At 35.6% G+C, this 22,461-nt stretch overlaps 2 protein-coding genes across 3 annotated transcripts in view; one reads left to right on the top strand and one right to left on the bottom strand.

Annotated features, from left to right (window-relative positions):
* Positions 1 to 22,461, top strand: part of LOC108596589 — an 81,062-nt gene that overhangs the window by 54,268 nt on the left and 4,333 nt on the right. Inside the window, exon 5 of one of the 2 annotated variants that reach the window (XM_017982516.1) lies at positions 10,917 to 11,230. The exons of the other annotated variant lie outside the window; for it this stretch is intronic. Coding sequence (XP_017838005.1) covers positions 10,968 to 11,230 — 263 coding nt within the window. The 5' untranslated portion in view covers positions 10,917 to 10,967. The remainder of the gene's footprint in view (positions 1 to 10,916; positions 11,231 to 22,461) is intronic. 2 annotated transcript variants of the gene reach the window in all.
* LOC108595607 lies at positions 17,483 to 20,631 on the bottom strand. Its single transcript, XM_017980873.1, has 2 exons — positions 19,542 to 20,631; positions 17,483 to 18,683 (listed from the first exon to the last, which is right to left on the bottom strand). The coding sequence occupies exons 1-2, from the start codon at positions 20,445 to 20,447 to the stop codon at positions 17,484 to 17,486; spliced, it is 2,106 nt and encodes a 701-aa protein (XP_017836362.1). The 5' UTR covers positions 20,448 to 20,631; the 3' UTR covers position 17,483.

Genomic DNA, 22,461 nt, shown 5'->3' with positions numbered 1-22,461 from the left:
TTTGCTTTATTTAGCTTACTCGTTGCCTTAAGTCGCCTTAAGTACTCGCTGTCTTTCATTCGCTAGTTTAGCATTCATTTTTTTGCTTTGACTTGTTTTTTTAGTTTGACTTGCCAGTTGAATATTTTGCGTGCTTTAGTTTTACTCGTTAGAATAGCAGTCGTTTGCTTTACTTAAATTACTCGTTGCTTGCATTTGTTTTACTTTATTTCGCCATTTTAGCTTAGTTAGTTTCATTTAATTTGCTTTGTGGCTTGATTTAAAATATTCATAAATTTAAAAAAAGAACAATTTCTATTTCCACTTATAGCTTTACTCGTTGTTATTTTTATTGGAATTGATATATCAGCATATTTAGTTTTCTTTTTGGCTTGAACTAAAATATTGATCAATATGAAATCAATGCTTGAATTTAAATAGTAGAACAATTTAAACGACTTATAGCATTACTCGCTGTTATTTTTGTTTTATTTACTCGTTGTTGTTCTTAAAGCTACTGCATAGAGTTCGCTATTTAGCATTATTTACGCTTTAGTCTGCGCTTTCATTGCTGTCTAGCTCTAAAATTTCCATTGCAGCTTCATCTAAACGCCATCGAGCCATTCCTTTGCCTAAACTTTATTAAAAACCATGCACTATTTTGCAAGAAAACCAAAAGCGAGGCAACCAAACAACAGAAGCAGCAAAATATGCTAGTAAGTATGCATACAACAAAATAAAGTAATAATAATATTTGTTGTACACGCAAATATGACAGATAGACAGGCAGCCAACATGTTGCCCAACAACAGCAACAGCAACAGCAATAGCAACTTGCAACTAAAGTTGTGACCCTCAGAGCTTGAGAGTTGAGTAGCAGTTGCAATGTTGGAAATGTAAAAAGCATTGTCAGAAATGTTGCAAGCTGCTGTTAACGTTGCTGCAACGTCAAGCGCCAAAAATGCCAAAAACAATGACAGCAATGACAAAAGTCTTTGCCATTAGCTTGACTAACAATCAAAATGAAAGAGCGAGAGAGTGAGAGAGTGAGAGAGAGAGAGTGCGAGTTGAACACTTGTTTGGCCTACTCAGTGCGAATTTCTTTTATGTTAATACATTTCCGGTTAATAGATTCCCACATTTATCTCAATCATGTGGCACATGCGCCATTTGTTTATTTGTAGCTCTGACATTGTTATTAATCCGCTTTTGTTTACACAAATCCAGAAATAACTATACGCATAAAATTAGCTCAAACCACTCTAAATCGGTAAACAACAGTTCATATATTTTTAATATTATTTATGTTAAAAATACATTTTGCTGCTTTTGTTGCTTTTGTTGGCTGCCAGCCAACAAATTATTTCAAAGACACTTTGCCGTACTTAGTGCTTGTGATTTAAGCTATTGCACATTTCACAAATATTTGTTCAAAAGCATGTGTCCAAATTGTTTCAACAATTTCGTTATGCGTGCGTGTGTGTGCGGGTGTGTGTGTGTGTCAAAATTGTTGACAAATTTTACTTTGATATAATGTGGCGTGTGGTTGGCTTAATTAATTCAAATTATTTAGCTACAATTTGTGGTTTTAAGCAATGAAGAACAAACAACTGCTATGCATTAAAAAGTTGTAAACAATATTTATTTCACTAATAAATTACACATAGCATAAATTCTTATTTGAAAGCAAGAAGTCAGTAATATAAAAATTGTTGAGTTGACTTAGAGCATCTGAAATAATTCAATAACTTTATATAAGAAAAATTTGCTTACATTTTTTAATAATAAAATAATTTTCTATATGCAATAAATTTAGGCATTTTAATGCAATGTATCAAATTTCTTAAGTTCGAAAGTCTATTGTTGTATATTTGTTGACAAGCGTTAGAGATCTGAAATAATTTAATAGCTTTGTGCAAGAAAATTTTCATTACCAAAACAAATTGCTCACATTTTTGTGCATAGTAAGTCTATTAATTTGTATATGCAATAAATTTAATTTAAATTTACATAATTGCTATATGCAATAAATTTAAACATTTCAATGTGTTTCAAATCTAATGCCTTAAATTCCAAAGGCTTATGTTGTATATTTGCGAAATTATAAAAAGATTGAAGCTATCACTGTTGCCAAATTTTGAGAGATTGAAGAAAAAATAAGTTAGACACTAAATGTGCATGAAAGCTCAAAAATAAGGTCGCAAGGTAGTGAAACCAATTTTATGAATTTGCCATATAGTGACCAAAATTTGAATAAGTTAGATTTCAAGCTATAAGCTCTTTGCAAATTCTATAAGCTACTTCATTTTCAAAAAAGCTAGATCTAGCTTTTAATAAGCTGGCAACACAGATTGTAATGTGCACAAATATTGATCGATTTGTTTGAAATTTTTTATAAAAAGATCCCATTGTAATTTTTTTAAAGCGTTTATATAATTTTAAGGGTGAAATATTAACTTTGTTATAGAGCCTAACATAAACTCAGAATTAAATAATGTTAAGCAATCAAATGAAAGATGTTTTCTTTCTTCATCGTTCTGCTTTTTAAAGAAGACTTAAATTCCTACAGTCTCTTTGAAAAGTTAGCTGCTGCGTTATTGAGTAAACTTAACTTAATTATCATATAACTAATGCATAAATTATTATTTTACTGATAAATATTAAAGTATAATTTAAACTTGCTGCTGAACACAATTTTACCAGCGTTTGCAACATTTTTGTGTCAACTTCAGTCACACACACACACACACACACACGCAGCTGTCAAAATGGCATTTTGACGCCATTTGCCATGTTGTCAGCTTTAACCAAATGGCTGCTTGTTGGCATTTGCATTGCTGCCTGCCATTGCTAATTACATGGAATGCGAGAGCTTGGGACAGATTTTAGCCACGCTCATCTGCACTGCTGACCAATACGGCTTTGGCTTTCGGCTTTGGCCTGTGAATTGTGATAAGGATATTTGAGCAATTATTTCATTAAATGCAAACGCACACACACACACACACACGCACACACTGATGTATTTAACTACAAGTTTATTGTTATTGTGCGATATGTTGGCCGTAATTTTGCAGCTTAGCCCAAATCCAATTAAGTAACAAGCTTAATCCAGTTGGCAAGCGACAGCGACGACACATTGGCTCGTTTAAACCATTAAATGTCTATACACACACACATGCATGTGCATACATGTGAGCTGCCAAAAAGCAAAGCTGATAATTTCAATCAATTTTAAGCCACACGAGTCACAGAGCCATTTTACAGTTGGGCGCCTTTTGTAACTGCAATTTGGTCATAGAATTGCATTGCAGCCCCCCAATTGGGGAATTTAAGCTAAAGAGTGCACAAGTGTGTGTGCCTGTGTGTATGTGTGTGTAATTTGCTTTGTTTGCTCTCGCTGCTGCCGCTGCCTTCTAATCAAAGCTTGTCCGACTAACCCAACTCAAAAGAGTCAACCAATTAGCCAAACGCATGTGATAAACAGTTAGGCCAGGGCTAAACGCAAAAAACCAAAACACACACAAATGCAAAAAGAATGAAATGGAAATTGTTACTGACTGCCTTTTAAAAAATACCTTGCACTTTAGAGTTGTTAAGTGGGGCATATTGGTTGTCATAGTTTGCAGTTGAGCACGAAATTTTAAACTAAGAAATAATTTTGAGGCTAACTCGCAACTCTAAATATGCTTGCAACCAAATCTTTTTAAATTATAAATTTTAATTTAAAATAAATACTTTTTTTGTATAACATTTATTTGAAGATAGTTTAATATTTCTATAACGAAATAATAAACTGCATCTTTTATTTCTAGCTGTAGATACGAATGGAATGAACTTATGATACTTGCTATTATTATAATTAAAATCAAAGTTCTACTTAGCAGCAATAATTCTTCTTCTTTCTATTTATTTATTTATTTTTTTTTTGAATTTGAAAATATTTTTTTAAGTCCGCTTATTAAATATAGATAATTACATTGCCTTTAATATTCGATTACCTTCAAAAAATTCCTTCAAATTCTTTTGGTCTTTAAGAAATTAAATAGAGACTGTATTTCTATTAATTGGTTAACATAAGTAAATGCCATTTTTATAGGGTATAAATATATTCGTTGCTTCCATTGCTGTTTATGCAACAGACCTCCAACGTTTTCGCTTTCGATCGTGCCACAGCACTCAAAACTCAACTCACGGGCGCTGAGGCAGGCACCCCCCGGGACATGGAGCAAGTCGAAACGGGAGGTCTGCCAGTGTCTGTGGGTTAGTTGTTGTGTCTGTGTGCGTGTGTGTGTGTGTGTGTTTGGTCAATTCTTGGTTACTTTGTTTTGATTCCGAGGTTTAGGCAATGCTTAATAACGTTATTTTGCTGGTCATTGTACTTTTAATGAGCAGCGAGGCAAATCAAACGCTGCCGTCAACATTGTTGTTGTTGTTTGTATTTTTGTTTTTTGGCAGCGCTCATCATCAAGTTCAACTCGATCATCATCATCAGCATCATTGTTGTCATTAGTAAATTCATTATGAATTGCTCATGATCGTTGTGTTGTCCCTTTTTATACATATGTATATACATGTTGTTGCTGTCGTGTTGCTGCTGCTGCTGCTGCTTGCGTGGCAGCAACAACTTATCGAAAAAAAAACACACACACACACACAAAGTTGAAGCCAAGGCCCGAGGAGCAGCAGCAGCAGCCTGACAATGATGATGATGATGATGCTGCTGCTGCTGCTGATGATGATGATGGAATATGTAGGCTGCTCTTTTAAACTTGAGCTTCTGGGTGGCGACGCGTAACAGCTCGCAACTTCCACAAACACAAACACACACACACACGGACACACACACAGGCAACAAAAGCTCTTTCACCGCATGACAAGCGGCCGAGACGTTTAAACAAAATATAAAAAAAAAGAAAAACCCAAACAAGCGGCAGCAAAAAACAAAAATTAATACAGCTAAAATTGTTGTTGTTGGTATCAGTTCATATTATATGCATGTGTGGCATTTATTTATGCATGTAAATGCTTCTTCTTGCCGAAAACAAAACCATATGCATACATTTTATGTTGATGAACTTGCAGTAAGAAAAAAAAAACAAGCGCAAGTAGCGGAAATTTACTTTTGTAAATTTCTACATTTTTTTTGTAAATGGCAAAAGTTAAAAACAAGCCCAATAATAAAGAGATTTTGAATTGAAGTCTTTAAATTACAAAAATTATTTTAAGCAGTCAATTACATTTTGCTTTAAAATCATAAAAAATATCAAGCATTTGATTTGTGTGCAGATATTAAAAACTAGGCCCTTAAGATTTTGTTATTTTATAAATATATAAATCATTTTGTAAAGCTTATGGGTCATATTTATTATAGGCATACTTTAAATCAAATAATTATAAAAATAATTCATTTTGGAATCAGCAATACGAACTTTTAGTTATTGGAATCTTATAATTGATTTGACTTTTGCATTAATTAAATACAATTTTTATTCTATCTATAAAAGTTGTTAAACTTAATAATGATTTGACCTTTGCTTAAATTAAATAGAATTTTTATTCTATTAAAAAATGTTCTTAAACTTAATTAATTAATTTTACTTTTGCTCTAATTTAATAGCATTTTTAGTCTATCAATAAAAGCTTTGAGCTTTCAATCTTTTTTTTTATGCATTATGCAATAAGTTAAGTTTATAAAATGAAAGCCACAGGCATTCATTTTATGCTGAAGAATTTCCTTTTGAATATAAATCAATAAAAAGTAATAAATTATGGTTTGGCAGCAATGAATTCCTGAAATTCGTGGAATCGGAAAAAATGCATTATTATTTATTTAATGAAGAGTTAATTAAACCCATTAAACCAAATATCATTCAAATTAATATTTATATTTTCGTTGCATAATTACAATGACAATTTTAAAGACTTAAATGTAGCTAAATACAGTAATTAAAATAAATGCAATTCTTTACATTTTCCATCAATATTTAAAGCTTAGTTGTCCAAACTATTATTTATTTTTAAGCCGACAAGTTATATATATTTTCTATAGCCTTTTAAGCGCTGTTGGCAATTAATTCAGCGTCTGGGCTTCATGCTGTCGATTCGGCTGGCCCAGTTGCTCATTAGCATAAGTAGCAATATCCTTTTTGTCCTGCCAACTTGTGCTGGCGTTGCTTGCATTTTAAACAAAACTAGCATTTGCTATTGTCTCTGGCACTGAAGCCTAATGCAGCTTTTGTGCTGCTTAAGAAAATCGCAAGAGTAGGGCGGGAGGGTTAGGGGATGTCCTGGAATTTGCGCTTGCAATTTTCGCTTGCCATTTGCCAATAATCCGCAGCGACAGTTGGCGAAAAAAATGCAATTAAAAAATTTTCACTTTGTCGACTTTTGTATGCCAAAGTGTGTGTGTGTGTGTGTATCCCTTTTTCGATTTGCTTGGCATAAGTTTGACAGCAGCTGTAGCCTCGACTCTGACTTTTCACAAAACATTCTTTCATTTAATAAAATGCGTGCCAAGTTGACAATTTTCCAAGCGCGCAAGCACAAGCGCCCAACTGGCCACGCCTCTTTGTCAAGACAGCCTGACAGCTAGAAACAAGGGCACAAAGAGAGAGAGAGAGAAAGAGAGAGATATGTAGCTTGGGCAGCAGCAACAGTTGCTGCTGTCAGGTGTGGCGTGCAACATTTAATGTGCCCCAAGCTGTTGCATTCGACTGTTGAATGATGAATTTACATTGCCCGAGCCCGAGCCTGCGTGTAAACAAATAATCTAGCCAAAGATGAACAAAGCAAACCGATAAACAGGTGAGCGGACCACACGCCGTGAGAGCAAAAAAAAAAGAAACAAAAAGAAGAAGCAGATTAAGCTAAAAGCTACGCTTTGCTAGAAAACTTTGCCTCTCGCTCTCTTTCGCTCTTCGCTCTTCGCATTGATTATTGTGATCTGCTTTTGTAGCCTTGCGCTGTTGGTAATTATGCAGACAAAACGCGTGAGCGAGAGAGCGAGCAAGCGAGCGAAAGAGCGAGAGCGCGCAAACAAAAGAGCGAGCTGAGCGTTGAGGGGCGCGCCTGTCATTTATTTTAAACGATTCCTTTACACATGTCAGAGGCTGTCGCCGCTGCAGTCACCAATGTTTGCCGCTGCGCCAAGCTCTGCCAGCTCTCGCAGCTTCAGCTGCAGTCGTTCGACGTCGACGTCGACTTCGACGTTGGCATGCCAATCATTTCGCGTTGATGAAGTGCGAGTGTGAGGCAAAAATGTTGTTCCAATAAGTGCAGCAGAGCAAAAGAAGGCGCAACTAATTATAAACAGTTGCTGTTCGACTCTCTTTTATTTTTTTTTTTGGCAGTTGGAAATATTAGTTGAATAGCAAAGTTAACTTTAGTTTGACACTAACAAATAAACAAGTGCAATTTTAAATAATTAAAAATATTGCAAACATAATTTGATCGATCAATTCTTATAAATATTCAATTACTTATTATTTAGTACAATTTATTTGTTGTCTAGAAAAATAATGCACAGTAATTTACAAATTTTAGCAATTATTTTTAAGTATACAGAGTAATCTAAATAAATTGATTTTCAGAAAAATAAACAAGAATAATTTTAAATAATTAAAAGCATTTCAAACATACATAATTGGAACTATTTTAAATTAGTTAATTCTTATAAATATGCAATTACTTATTATTTAGTACAATATATTTGTTGTATAGCAAAAAATCTTACAAATTTGAGCAATTATTTTTAATTATTCAAAGTAATCTAAACAAATAGCGCATTATTTTTTAATCAAATGATTGAGCTTTTGCTTAAATCTACCCTAAGTAAAAGTAATGTTTGTAATTTTTACAATAACTTACCATTATTAAACAGTTAAACAGCTTAAAGTAAAAGTAATGCTTGTAATTATTAAAATTACCTATTAAAGCAGTTAAGCCTTTAGACTTAAAGAGCATAAAAACTTAAGATTCAAGCACTTCGACGCACTTAGCGTAGTGACTGTGACATGGTCATGCTTTCGGACTCGTTTCAGCTTTTTGTCAATAATTAATTTGTTAAAAAAATTCATTGCAACGCCGCTGAGAGAACGAGGTAGCCCACCACCAGAGCCAAAGTCAGCCGGACTGACAGTCCGAGCACGGCGCGTCTTGCATTATGCATGAGCTTGAACCAAGGTAGAGCTGCTGGCCAGGCCTGGGCCTGACTGCGATCCTGTGGACCCTTGAGTTATGTGCCTCAGGGGCCGCCTTCAAGGTTGCTGCTGCTCTTGTCGTTGATTAAGTCACTATACAAATTTAACGCTGCTTTTCTAACTAATTTGCTGTTAATTTGTTGCCCGCTAAAATGCACTTCCTGTATAAAATTTATACTTTATTAATTACTTTTTTTTTACTTGCGCTAAATTCCGGGAAAGCCCGCTAAGCAGACAAGCTGTCAGCATTTTGATTATTGTTAAGCTTAGCATAAACTGTTGCTGATTTTTAATACGTAATATTGCAAACTACGCCGTATAATATTTACGCCTTGTCTAGCAGCAGCAGCAGCAGCAACAGGCAGCGGCGTGTTGCAGTCAGCGCCTCATCAAAAGCATAATTTACATACAAATTTGAATTGGAGCAAAAGTGTTTATCTGCCGTGTTGCTGTCTCGGATTACAGCGCAGCTGATGCGGCTGAGTGGCGCTCATGCTGCTCTTGTTGTTGTTGTTATTTTATTCACTGCATTAAAAGTCACGTGCCGTACATAAAACAAAACGCATTTGCTTGTTGTGCGGCTTTCAATGAAAATGAAATTCAAAAAATTGCAAACTGTTGGCGCGACAAATAAAATAAAAAAAAATAACAGCAGCAACCGAAATACAAATACACAGAGCAAAAGCAATGCAGAGAAAAACGTGCAGGCCTGACTATGTTTGTTGTAAGGCAGCAGCGGTGTGGAGCAGGGGCGGGGGTAGGCAGCCTCATCAATGGGACAGCCCCCAAAGCAGGCAGGCACATTAATTAAGGCAAAGCAAAAACAGTAACAGCAACAGCAGCAGCGAAAAAAAAACGAAGCATAAGCAGCGCTATATATAAACATATGCATGCTCACACACACACGCACACACACGAGCACACATGCTTATGCGCACGACTCTCTTTGTTGCGCTCACAGCATACGAATTGCTCCCCCACACCCTACAGTACTTGCGCTCTCTAAGCAAGCAAACGGTCGGCTGTGCTGGCTTAACAGCATGTTGGCGCTCTGCAGTACTGTAGGGATGTTAACAGCGCCAATTGAGCGCGCGCTGCTTTAACAGCGCACACTCGCATTCGTGCCTTAACAGCGCACTGTTAGCGTAGCGTTAAAGTATGTTTTGTTTTTGCCTGGCGACGACCACTTCAACGTTATTTGCGCGCGTGTCTTCAGTTTAACTGAAAGTTTGTATTTGCTCGTCGAGGCAAACGGAAGCAGTTGGCTGAAAGCTCCAGCGGCAGGCTGCTGAATTACGCGCGTATCCGTGCTGTGTGTGTGTGCTCTCAACTCTAAGAGTGTGTTGGTGTGTTAGTGTTTGTGCTTGTGTGTGTGGAAGTTAAAACAAATACCGTTAGCTAACGGTGCATGAAAAATCAAAACACTGCGCGCAAGACAAACGATGCGCGCTACTAAAATTTTCAACGCCGTCCATTAGAAAAAGCAAAAGTGAGTGTCGCTAGCTGTGTGTTTGTGTGTGTGGGTGGCATGTGTTGTTAATTGTTGCCACAACAGGTGGCAGCAAAACCACAAGACCAGCCCCCCTTTTTTTTAAGGCTTCTGTACACGAGTGTGTGTGTGTGTTTGTGTGTGTGGCGCACGCAAATTCAAAGAACTTTAATTGATTAAAAATGCAAAAAGAAGCAACAGCCAAAAATGAAATTTCTTGTATCGCAGGCGTGTGGCCGGCAATTAGCAAATCTAACAGTTCCAAGAATCGATGCACTTCAGCACAATATTAATTGGCTGCCCTCACTCAACACACACACACACACGCAAAAAATTGCTTTAAATATATAGAATTAAAAACAAAAGCAAACGCGCCATACAAACAAAAGAAAAGAAAATAAGAAAAGCAAGCAGCACTTAAAAAAGAACGCCGCTTGCCAAAAATAATTTCAGTTTCTTATTTTTTGGGGGCTCTCTTGCTTTTATTTTTATTTTTTTGAATATTTTGCGGCATATGCCAAAGCGCAGAGCTTAAAGAAGTTGTCACTGCTGCGCCGGCAAAGGCAGCAGCAGAAGCAGAAGCAGGCGCAGGAGGCGACGTGTGTCAAAGGTTTGACAGGCCTTAATTGTGGCCCCCACCCTCTAGCAACAACTGAGTGCTGCGTAGGTGTTAGAGCGAGATGCAGCGATTGTGTGGCAAGGGGGTAGCAAGCAAAAGAGTTAAGGATTACAATAAGCAGAGCAGAGTAATTACCCAAAGGCTGCAAGCTTAGTCATGTGTGTGAGAAAATTAAAAGAAAAAATTAGCTTAAACTGCTTGAGTGAACTGCTGAACATAAAAGAGATTTAATAAAATTTTTATAAAAATTTAATTAAGTTGTTAGACTGTAAAAATAATTAAATAAAAATATGTTAAGTAATAAAATTTAATACATAAAAGTTATTAAAAGCACATAAATTTAAAAAATGTTTTCATTCAGCTTGAAGTTATGCTAAAGTTTTGTAAGCAGATATTTTCCGCTGCTATGACTGTGCCTATGTTTTTTATCTGCTTTGAAAACATGTGAAATTTCAAATATGTAATTGAAGCTTGAGGGCGAAACTTGAGCAACATACCAGGTGCTTGGCCATTGAGTCATTTGCTAAAACAAAAATTGTGCAGCTGTTGTTATCAACAAACAAACACACACACACACACACAGCAAAAGATTAGACTGAAATAAAAACTAACAAACAATTTAATATAGACTTATAGCTGAAATCAGCGCACACGCCCGATCAAATTTGAAACGCTCGCAATGCATTGGCAAGCGGGTCCAGGACTCGCGCTGCTGTGGCTGCTGCAATGTTGCATGCAACTGCTGGCGGAGATTGCATCGCACTCGCCACTGGCCAGCAATCACATTATGAAGGGCGGCCAAGTGCCACATGCTGCACCTGGGGGCAGCAGCTGTACGCAGCGTGCGGCTTACGAGCGCATGCTGAGCAGCATCGATGATGTCGAGGATCTTTATGTGGATGTGCCCGTGCATTTGGCGCTGGACTTGCGGCAAAAGAAACGGTAAGTTGCAACTTTTGATGCTTTTGATTTTAGCTAAGTGCGCCACAAATCAAATTATGTGCAAATAACAGGGCGCAAGGACGAGCGCGGCAAACAAAAATAATTTATAACCACGACGTGTGGTTGGGCCAGAAACCAACAAAAAAAAAAAAGCAAAGCCCAGTGCCAGATTTTTACAGTTTGCCATAAATAAAACACACACATGTGTGTGTGTGTGTGTAAACTTCTTATGCCCACTTGTTTAGCTAAGTAGTGTGCGTGTGTGTGTGTGTGTGTTTCTTTTTCTAGGCCCACAGCTGTGACCGCGTTGCACGTGGCGTATGAGAAACATTTATATATATTTTGTGCTTTTTTTTTGTGTTCTTTGCTGCCCTGAGGGTCAAACAAAGTCGTCACGTTTTCGCTTAGCGCCTAGCCTGGCACTTTTTTCTTCGTTTTGTATGTTTTTCCGCTTTTCCGTGTCCCAAAATCATATTAGTAGATTTCTCTATATAAATTACAGCTACACATAGTTCAACTCGACAGGCCGTTTGCCTTTTTTTCTTTTCTTTCTTTTTTGTTTTGTGGCCAATACGAAAAGTTGTAACTGCGATTTGTTTTTGCTTACAAGTTGTAAATTAAATTTAACAACAGCAAACAAACAAACAAATATATAAAAAAATATATTTCTGTGCTATTTTTAATGGCTGTGATTTTGCACTTAGACTGCGACTACATTTAGTTGAGTTAATATTTTGATTTTTCTTCTCAAAGAAGTTGCAATTTGTAGTAAACAGTTGGATTAATATCAATTAAGAGCTTTAAATATTAAATGCTGTGTGGAATATTGCAGCTCTAAATTAAAAGCGAAATTAATGCACAATTTAAACAATGCAAATCAGCTACTACTTTATTATTAGCATAGACTTCATAAAAAAAGGATTAAAGTCTTTTATGTTGGCATGAAAATTATTCCAGGAAGAAGCTTGCAGCTAATAAAATATTAAAAAGCAAATCAATCTGAACTTTATGCTTTATAAATTGCTTGTAAGCTTTATTAAATTGGTTTTAAATGCAGTTAAGTAAAAAAAAATCATGTAATAAATACAATAAAATAAACTAATGCTAAACCTAAAACTTTGAGACGTTTTGACTAGACTTTAAAATAAATATAAAAGGAGGCTAGCTGCAGTTTCAGTGGCTGCAATATTTAGTCAAGAAATAACGAAGAAAAATAACAATATATATAATTGTTATATAGCTTAAAGCTAAAGAATTTGCAATTTAAAGTAAAACTAAAGCGAGCTGCAATTGAAATTGAATTGAAGCAACTTAGCAACTCAAAATAAAAATAAAAGGCAGTTCAACATATAACAAAAGTAAGCAAATTAACAATAGAGCATAGTTTTTAAATAAAATAAAATATATATAAACGTTAATTTGATTATGCCTAAAGAATTTACAATTATTAAATCGAACTTCAATTGAAATTGAATTGAAGCAACTCAAAAGTTTGACTACACTTCAAAATAAAACTAAAAGGCAGTTCAACAAATAACAATAGCAAGCAAAATAATAATAGAGCATAGTTTTAAATGCAAATAAAGATTTATATATACAATATTATTAAAGCGAACTTCAATTGAAATTGAACTGCTGCAACTCAAAAGTTTGACTAGAACTCAAAATAAAAATAAAAGGGCAGTTCAAAAAATAACAATAGCAAGCATAATAACAATAGAGCATAGTTTTAAATCAAATAAAATTTATATATAAATATTATTTAGATAATGCCTAAAGAATTTACAATTATTAAAGCGAAGTGCAATTGAAATTGAATTGAAGCAACTTCAACTTTTGTAATCTTTTTGTTGTAAATTCTGCTTGGCTGACTTTAAATGCAAAAGTAAATAAATAAATTTACTACAGTAGTCTTAGCTTTACACCTGTGTTTAGCATATAAAGCTTTAGTCTTAAGCTTTAGCTTTATAGTTTATTTTGCTTTGCAGCATAAACTTTTTGCAACTGCAGCTTAAATTCAGTTGACTTCCGTTTGCATTTTGAACTACAACAAATCTTTATATATTTATGTATTTTTTTTTTGTGTTTTGTGCGCTGCTCAAATAACTTGCTTTTATTTTATTTTGTTTGCTTTTTTGACAGCGCGGCATAGAATGTCAAACATTTAAATGTTGGCTGAAGTCGTCAGCGTTTTATGGTCGCGCGACCAGCAGAACCCGCTGGCAGTAGCAGAACTCGGCAGCAAGTGTTACTCCAATTGCAGCTGCCACTTCCACTAAACGTGCGGCACGTCTCGAGTTGCTGCCGCTTGGAGCTGCGAGCGTGTGAAAAGCAGCAAATGCTGCTCACATTAATGGCGCGTGCAGTCATTAAGCGTTTTGCTAGCTGCAGCAGCAGCAGCAGCAGTAGCACGTCCTGCTTGCCACTTGCCACTTGCAACAGCAACAGCGGCAGCAATCACTGCCTTACTGTTTGGCTTGTTAATATTTTTGCGCAAACAAATCATAAATATTAATTTTATGACTTAATTCGCCCCCTTTGCTTGCCACTTGCCACGCCAATGCTGCACCACTGACCACCTGTTGTAGCCGCTTTGCTGCTGCTGCTGCTTCTTCTTGCTTCTGGTTGTTGTTGTCAGTGGCCCGAAAATCAAAACAAGGCAACGGACACACACACAAAGTGTTTCGTTTGTTGCTGTTGCATTTTTATGTGCGCCACAGGCTCAAGCGCTCGTTCGTAAACAAATTTTATTACACAGCAGCCACGCCCACCCGCCTGGCAGCGCGCCCCCGCACTTGCCTTAGCCAAACATGCGCTGCTTTATGGCGTGAAACTATTTATTTGTAAGCGTATCAAAGAAGCCACAAAAATGGCAACAGCAACAGCAGCGAACAACACAAAAGTACAGGCAAATAAGTCTATTGTAAGTAGCGGGATTAGACTAGCAAATACCCTGTAATGCTTTGCAATTGGGCTAGCTTCACTAGCAGCAACAAGCAAAGCGCACTAAACTAATTAACAAACTTAAGCAATCATTCATCATTAATAGATTGACATTAATATGAGTTTTATTTTTTAGTCAACTAAAATGTTATGCAGTAAACAAAGTTGCAACATATTTAATTGCATTAATAAATGATTATTAGCAATTAATGCTAGAAGTACGAGTATATTTATTTATATTTGAATTTTTACATGCACTTTAAAACAAATTAATATAAGCTAGACATATGAACAAATTAAGCAACTTGCATATAGCTTTGAATTTATATAAATTAAAAAAATGTTCATAACTTTTACTATTATTTAAGCTATTATTGATTAATATAATAGTTAGTATAGTACTAGCTACCAAGGAAAATAATACTAAAAAAAAAACAATGCTTGCAATATTAATAATTTATAGAAAATAAATAAGGAACTCATTTAAATAAGGTAGCTTTTTAATCCTTTTAAAATAAATAATTTAAAACTAAAAATTAAATTTGAAATTAGTAATAATTGAATTAAAGCTCAATATACTAACATACTATTTTTTTATTAATGTTAAATAGATAATTAGTAATAGATAATATTGTGTTTTTTTTTAATTCAAAAGTGTTAGAGATCTATATTTATATGAAATATATATAATGAATAATAGTACTACAGAATTTTTTTTATTATTAATTTTAAAGATTAAGCTGGCTTTAATAATATTTTTTTTTTTTAAAATATTGACGAGTTGTTAGAGTTTTTTTTAGCTTTTTTATTTAATAAAAGTCTATGATATTTTTTGCAAGCGATAATAATAAAAGCAGACGCTACTTAAAACAAAATTTTGTAGCCATAAAATGCTGCAGCATATTTTATATTTTTATATATATATCTGGTGTTGTTGTTGTTGTTGTTGCAGTAGCAAAAACTTGAGGCAGACCTTCAGCTGCAGCTGACGACTTTTAGTCCGACGCCTCAAATAAACTTATGTTTAGTATTTTTAGCCTTGCTAGACGATGTGTCGTTTATGCTGCTGCAACAGTAACTGCAACTGCAACATGCACTAAATATAAATGTGTGTGTGTGTGTGCGTGTGTGTGTGTGTAGTATGCGAACAGACAGACACTTGGGCGACGAGACAGTTGCCCCTTGTGCCTGCCGCTTAGTCAGTTGCATCCACGCCATAGTTCAATAGTCTAAAATTTCAGCGCAAAAGCAATTTAACACACACATAAACACGCACACACACACACGCATATTGTGCCCATTTTTTTATTTGTCTGAGTAATCGGCTGAATACGATGCCTTATGTTTGTTTTAATGTTTAAATTGCTTAGTCGCTGCTTGAATCATTCACAATTGACAACAGATAAACACGTGAACAAGTATATATGTATATAATATATAAGCTATGCATTATATTGAAATAAATTGCAAGCGGCACGTTAAATTTGATTTATTGCCTTGATAATGAAACACATTTGGAATTATTTTCAAAAATACATTTTATTTATATAATTCTCAACTTCGATCCCTTAAGCTTGTTTTTTTTTCTCAGCTTGTTTGCTAATTTCAACTTTTGCATTTGATTGTTTTGCTAACTTTTATGTTGATTAGATATTTATTGAAGTTTCCAAACTGCTGCCAACGAATGTTTTGCCATTGTTTTTATCTCTTTTGCGCGAGATATTTAAATTTCTTTTTTTTTTGTGCTGCCACAAAAAGTTTGGTAAATACGCTTGTAACTTGGCTTACATGATTGCAATGTGTGCTCAATTGTGTAAAAGAGTCAGTTCAGTTATTTACATGAGTTTAGTTGCTTTTAGATTTAAAAGCAGCAGCAGCAGCAGCAGCAGCGTCTCGACTCGATAGTTTACAAAAATAGAATTTTGTCGCTGATTTTTAAGTATTTCGCGTGAAAACTGCAGCAAGGCAGACGCGACAGCAGACAAGGAAGCCGCAGTCGCTGCCGCTGCCGCTGCCGCAGTCGCAACCAGAGACAGCGACAACGACAACGACAATGAGACGACCCCAACTGTAATAGCATCAATAGTGTAGTACGCACAGTGGTGCAAATATATGTTAAAATATAGCAAAGCACATAATTTGAATAAAGCAAGTTGACAATTTATTTGTGGTAAAAATAATAAATATTTAGCTATGTTGAAGTGAATGTTCTAAATAATTAAATCAAAAGCAGAAAAATAATTGCAAATATAACAATTATGCATTTAAAATTTTAATATGCAAAGCATTTCCGCAAAGAAAAAAAAAAAACAAAATTTTACAGTAGAGCGTTTTTTTCAAATTTATTTCTAGTATTGCGCTGAACAAATACTTTGTAACTATAGCGAATATTATTACGATATTTAAGCAGTTACTCATTGTAACCGACTTTAGAACAAATTTACATTAATATCTCAATCGCGGCAATGCTTTAATATAAAAAGAAATATCTCTCCAGTATGCAGCTCTCTGGGGAATACTTTCACTAGTTACCAATCACAAGCTTTGCTATATTAAAAAACGTTGGTGTAATTAATATGAAAAAATCAGTAGTAATCAGCTTTGCTGCTTATTCTAAAAAAATTTTATTTATTCTTTAAATTATTTAAGCTGTAATTGAACAATAGCAAACGTTGGTAAATTTATTGTTGAAATTAGCAACAATATCAACAATTGCATTAAATTCTTTAAGCTGTAATTCAACAATAGCAAACGTTGGTGATTTTATTGTTGAAATTTGTATCAACAGTTGCTTTCATAGTTTAATTTTAAATTTATATAATTTTAAGCTGTAATTCAACAATAGCAAATAACAAACGTTGGTGAATTTATTGTTGAAAGTAGCAATAATATCAACAATTGCTACAAGCTGTGATTTTTATTTATTTATTTCACTTCAAGGAAATTTATTACAAAAGTGTGTTTGAAACTTATCAAGCTAAATATTTTAAATAAAATATTGTTTAAAAAGTAAAAGTAACAATGCATGTATTGTAGGAAGGCATATTTTAAATTAAGTATATATTAAGGCTCAAGCTTAGCTTAAAAATATTGATTTGATTTTGAATCCTTTAGCTTTAATACTTATTATAATTTACAAGTGTCAACTTTTGGTTAACTTTTGTACCACTGTGCCTCACTTGTCTCGCTCCCCCCCACTCCCCGCTCAATTGCGAATTTATGTGAATTGAGTCAATTTTTATGGTTTAGCCGCTTGGTTAGCTGCGTTTGTTTGTTGTTTGCCTTGCCTCTGGTCTCTGGTCGGAGCTACTTACAGGACTTTGCGTCGCTTAATGGGCGTAAAACGCAGCGACGGAGCCAACGCCTTCAGCGCCTGCTGCTGCTCCCTGTGCCACTTGCCGCGTCGCCGCTCGCGTATGCGTCGCTGTCGCTGCTGCGCCTGCTGCCGACGCCGCTGCCGCCTGCCGGCAAACAGCAGTTCCCCAATAAAAACCAGCGAAGCGCTGCAAATGCCCACGACAAGGATGCCAAAGGGTCCCTTCAGATGCTCCGTGGTCAGCACTATGACAGTCTCTGCGAAATGCGGACGCATCTTGGCAATGCGATTCAGATAAGTGTTGTTATAACGAAAGTCTGCATCGATTTTCTGTATAATGCCGACATCGCGCATAAAGCGAATAATCCAATTGAACTCGGAGATGAAGGGAAAACCCGCCTTCATGATCATTTGCGCCGGACTGGTGAACACATTGTACGGAAAGCCGTAAACATCATCGGAGTAGCGATTCTGCAGAATGTACATGCGACTGCTCAAGATGCAGCGCACGCCGCGCTGCACATCGATGAGATTATGCGTGCGTGGCTTGAAGACGGCGTCGGTGTTGTATGCATTGAAGATCCACCAGTCGTCGTCGTTCTCGAACCAATCCTTAGACTCTATGTCGCCGCCAAAGGGAATTCCCGCCGCCACAATTTCATTGAGATTCTCCATCTGATGCAAATAGCCCGGATCCTGAAACGTGCCAATCATCTTCGACGAGTAGGTGGCCACCACATTGAGTCCGTACAGCGTTAGACCCATAAAAAATAAACGCGTCGCCTCGCACACCGGACGCTCCTGCACGGCTATGCCCAAAGTCACGGCCAGCGAATTGATGCCGGACAAGCTCAGCATCTGATAATACTGCGGCTCGGGCAGCAGACGCATCAGTGCGTACCAGCACAGACAGCTGATGCCCAGCACAATGACAAAGCACAGCCAGGTGAGCGGCTCGAAGATCGCAGCCATTGCCTGCCAGGCGGGACGACGCTCCGCCAGTTTGCCATACCAGGTGTACGCGTCCTGCAGATAACAGTCGCTGCCCCAGAACTGATCCGTCACCTCGTTGTCCGGATAGTAGCCGCCGAATATAAAGTCGCAATCGCCGGCCACCAGCTTAGCCAGAAGTCCATCCCAAACGCCATTCTCGTCCATTTCGCCGCGCGTGTCTCGAGTGCAGGTTTGATTGGTCTGTAAATAGAATAGAAGAGAATAGAATGGAATGGAATAGAATTGAATAGAAAGCAATAGTATTGAATAAAATATAATATAATAGAATAGAATAGAATGGAATAGAATAGAATTGAGTAGAATTGAATAGAAATCAATAGAAGAGGTTTTTGAATCTTTTTTAAAATTAAACAATTGGATTTTTTACTTACTGATTTTAATTTAAAGAAAATTGAAAACTAAAAAATGTGGCCAAAAAAAAAAACAATAAATAAAAATAAATTAAAATCAAATCAAGTTAATAACAAAAATAGAAAAGGATTCAACGAATTTTAAAACTAAACAATTTGGCTTTTAACTTAAGAAGTGCTCATAAACTAATAAATATAAAACTAAACAAATTTAAAAACTAAAAGACATTAAAACTACAAATTTAATTAAAAAAAAAAAAATAAAAAAAATTTAAAATGAAATTATTTTTATAATTATAAAGGCAACACTTCAAGCAAGTAAATTCAAGCGGCTTAATATTTAAATAGAATATTTGTGCTAAACAAAAAATGGTAAAAAAAAATACAAATATTTTTATAGAAACTCTTAGTTTTATATAATATTTTGTAGTATTTATTTATTTACGTTTTGTCAATAGAAGTGAATTTAAAATATTTAAATTGAACAAAATGCTAAAGAACTCTGAATTTTAAATAAGAAATTTAAATGAACAAGACATTGAAATTAAAAAAAATATATAAAATTAATGCTGCAATGCACTAAAATATTATAAAAGTTAATTTAAACTACAAATTGCGAATTAATTTATGTCAAGTGTAGCAAATATTAATGAGTTTTGAAAATATCTGAAAATAAATTGCGACTCACCAGAAACTTTAAGCGATTGCGCATGAATCCCAAAATGCGCATCTCCAGCCCCACAATGCAATCCTCTTCGACAAAAGGAGCTGCAATGGAGGCGCAGACATAGAAAGTGCAATTGGCAGGACTAAAGGCGGAGATATAGTCGAGCATAGCTGCATGCACTGCATTATTGCTGGGATGGAGCTGCCCCGCCTGGCACTGACCGACGCTCTGGACGCTCAGGATGCGACAGTCCTCGTTGCTGTAGTAATCATTGACCAGCAGATTGTAATCCGTGTCCGAGTCGGCGAATATCAAAGCAACGCGATGCACATAAAAGTTTTCCATGAGATCTTTAAAGATCTGCGAAGCAACTGTCCATGGGCGATTGTGCATGTCCGCATTGTGGAAGAGCACGAGGAAGCGTGCGCCAGGATTCCAGCTGCGACTTTGGCTAACATGACGCGCCATCAGCTTGTGCAGCCGCTGCACACTGTCCACCACTATGACGTAGTTATCCGCCAGCAGCAGCTCGCCAAAGATGCGCGTCTTGTTGTCCTTATCCGAGATGACTCTAAGCTGATAATAGTCGCGCTCAGCGTTCTCATCGCTCGCCGCATCGCTTATGGCCTCGTTCATGCGCTGCATGAATCCTTGCTGGATATGCGCCGCCGGCACGGACATGTTGTAGACCCGCGTCAGCATCAGATTGTAGGCGCGCGTGAAGCGCTCCATGGGCTTGCGATAGAAGAAGATTTGCGCAAAGTTGTCCAAGCAATCGACGCCCACTTGCCACGCCTGCGAGCCCAGCTGCTTCTCGGGCACCATATAGATGACCATATTTGCTGTTTCATTCGCTGGATTCACAATGGCGTCAACTGCAAGTGGCAGCAGCAGCAGCAACACCAGCAACATATTTGCCAGGCGCATCCTTGCCTCAGAGCCTGTGTGTGGCTTTGCACGTTCGGTCACACAACTACTGAAGCCAATTTTGTGGATAAATGTGTGTGCTCAGTCACTCGCATGGCGGTTTGTTTGTTGTGGACTGTGGACTGACTGACGGCCAAGCCGCCGGCTCTCTACACTGCGCTCTACTCGCCACTGGGCGAGGCATGTGGCAACAGCAATCAATTCGTATAATTTAGCAATAAACTTATCCAACTGTACTTAATTCCAAAGCAAATTAAAACTTTACATGCATATTTAATATTAATTTTTTCAAATTAAATTTATATGCTAAACTATTAATTAGTATTGTAAATGCAAGATAGATATTTAATGCATTAATTACATTGTTGAACTATTAGATAGATTTATAAGAATTAAGTTCTTTTATGCCAAAGCAAATGCATAATTTAGTATTAAAAAAAAAAAATACATACAATTTTTAGATTAATTTTAAGTGCTAAACTATTAATTAGTTTAAAAAGTTTAAGGTAGATATTTAAAGCATTAATTACATTTTTTAATTGGTAAATATGTTAATAAAAATTAAATTAATTAATTCCCAAGCAAATTAAAAGCTTACATAATTTCATATTTAAAAATTTATTAAATTAAATTAAAATGCTTAACTATTTATTAGTCAATGTTAGACAGATATTAAAAAATCATTAAATTTTTCAATTAGTAGCCAGATTAATACAATTTAAATTAGTATATTATATAAAATACCTCTAATGTATGTGTTAGCTAATGAAAATTGAATGTAGTTGACAAAAATTTAATTTCTAAAATAGTAATTACATTAATTAATGAATTATAATATATAAATTTTTATTTTATTATTTGATTATTTATTCAGTTTATGAATTTTAAATTTAGCTATTGAATGAATGCAAAAATTTAGCTATAAATGTACTATGGCTAGTAATTATAATATTATATATAATATTATAATTTTTAAAATAATTAATTAAATTAGTAAAATATTAAGTTTAGATGTTAAAGCAAATGAATTTATGTTTTAATAATTAGAACAGTTAAATGTTATTTAAATTTGGATATTAAACATAATTAGTTTACTTATTATGCATACTAATTAATATTAATTTTAAAATACTCTATATACACAAATGAGCAAATGGATCTTGTGCTTAAATTTATGTTCGCCAACTTATTATTGTCTTAATGCCAAATCAATAGCTTATCTTTAAAAATTGCAAGTTTTTTAAACAAGTTACGTTTAAATTAGCTACACAATATTAAAGCCTAATTTAATAGCTAAGTCATATTATCCCCTAATGCATTTAAATGAAAAGTAAATGCAATTAAAGCGCATCTTGGCTGTCGCTATAGCTGCAACTAAATCGTCAGCGTTTGCCCACATGATGTTTGGCTTATATAATTGACTGGGCCTGTCATCAGCCAGGCAGGCAGGCAGGCTGACTAGCAACACTAACAACTGTTATAATAATAATAACAACAATGAGCTTGCAACTGCCAGTGCAACATGCAAGGCTTAAATTAAAGCAAATATTTGTGCAGTCGCTGCGGCGCCAAAAACCCAAAATGGCCGCCAACAATGAGGCAAATGCATTAAAGCACTCAATCAAACAGTTGGGAAGCGCTTTGGGGAAATGAGAGCTGCTGCTGCTCATGAGAGCGGAGTAGGCGGTTGTGGGCATGGCAAATGGGCAAATGGCGTTGGCCGGAAGTAGCCGGTCATAAAACTTGAGATGTTCGGCCATAAGCCAAGTCAATGAGTCACTTTATTGCAATGGCGTTGCAACTAAATATGCTTACATGTGTGTGTGTGTGTGTGTGTGTGTGTGTGTGTGTGTGTGTGTGGGTTGTGGGTGTGCACATTTGTCTTGATTTTTTGTCATTAGAAGTATTGCTCATAAATTTTACATTTAATTACAAAGCAAACAGCAAAGCAAGAAAACTTTTGTTGGCACTTGCAACGCTTTGGGGCAAATCGCGAGCAAATGATAAATAAAAC

The sequence above is a fragment of the Drosophila busckii genome, chromosome 2R (assembly GCF_011750605.1).
Source record: "Drosophila busckii strain San Diego stock center, stock number 13000-0081.31 chromosome 2R, ASM1175060v1, whole genome shotgun sequence".
In the NCBI taxonomy this organism is placed as follows: Eukaryota; Metazoa; Arthropoda; class Insecta; order Diptera; family Drosophilidae; genus Drosophila; species Drosophila busckii.
Note: the sequence above shows the minus strand (reverse complement) of the source record. Positions and strands in the feature narration are given on the sequence as shown.

Coding starts and splice junctions, on each gene's coding strand:
- LOC108595607 (XM_017980873.1), bottom strand. CDS start 20,447: ATGCGCCTGGCAAATATGTTGCTGGTGTTGCTGCTGCTGCTGCCACTT. Junction 18,684..19,541: donor GCAATCGCTTAAAGTTTCTG/GTGAGTCGCAAT, acceptor TTCTATTTACAG/ACCAATCAAACCTGCACTCG.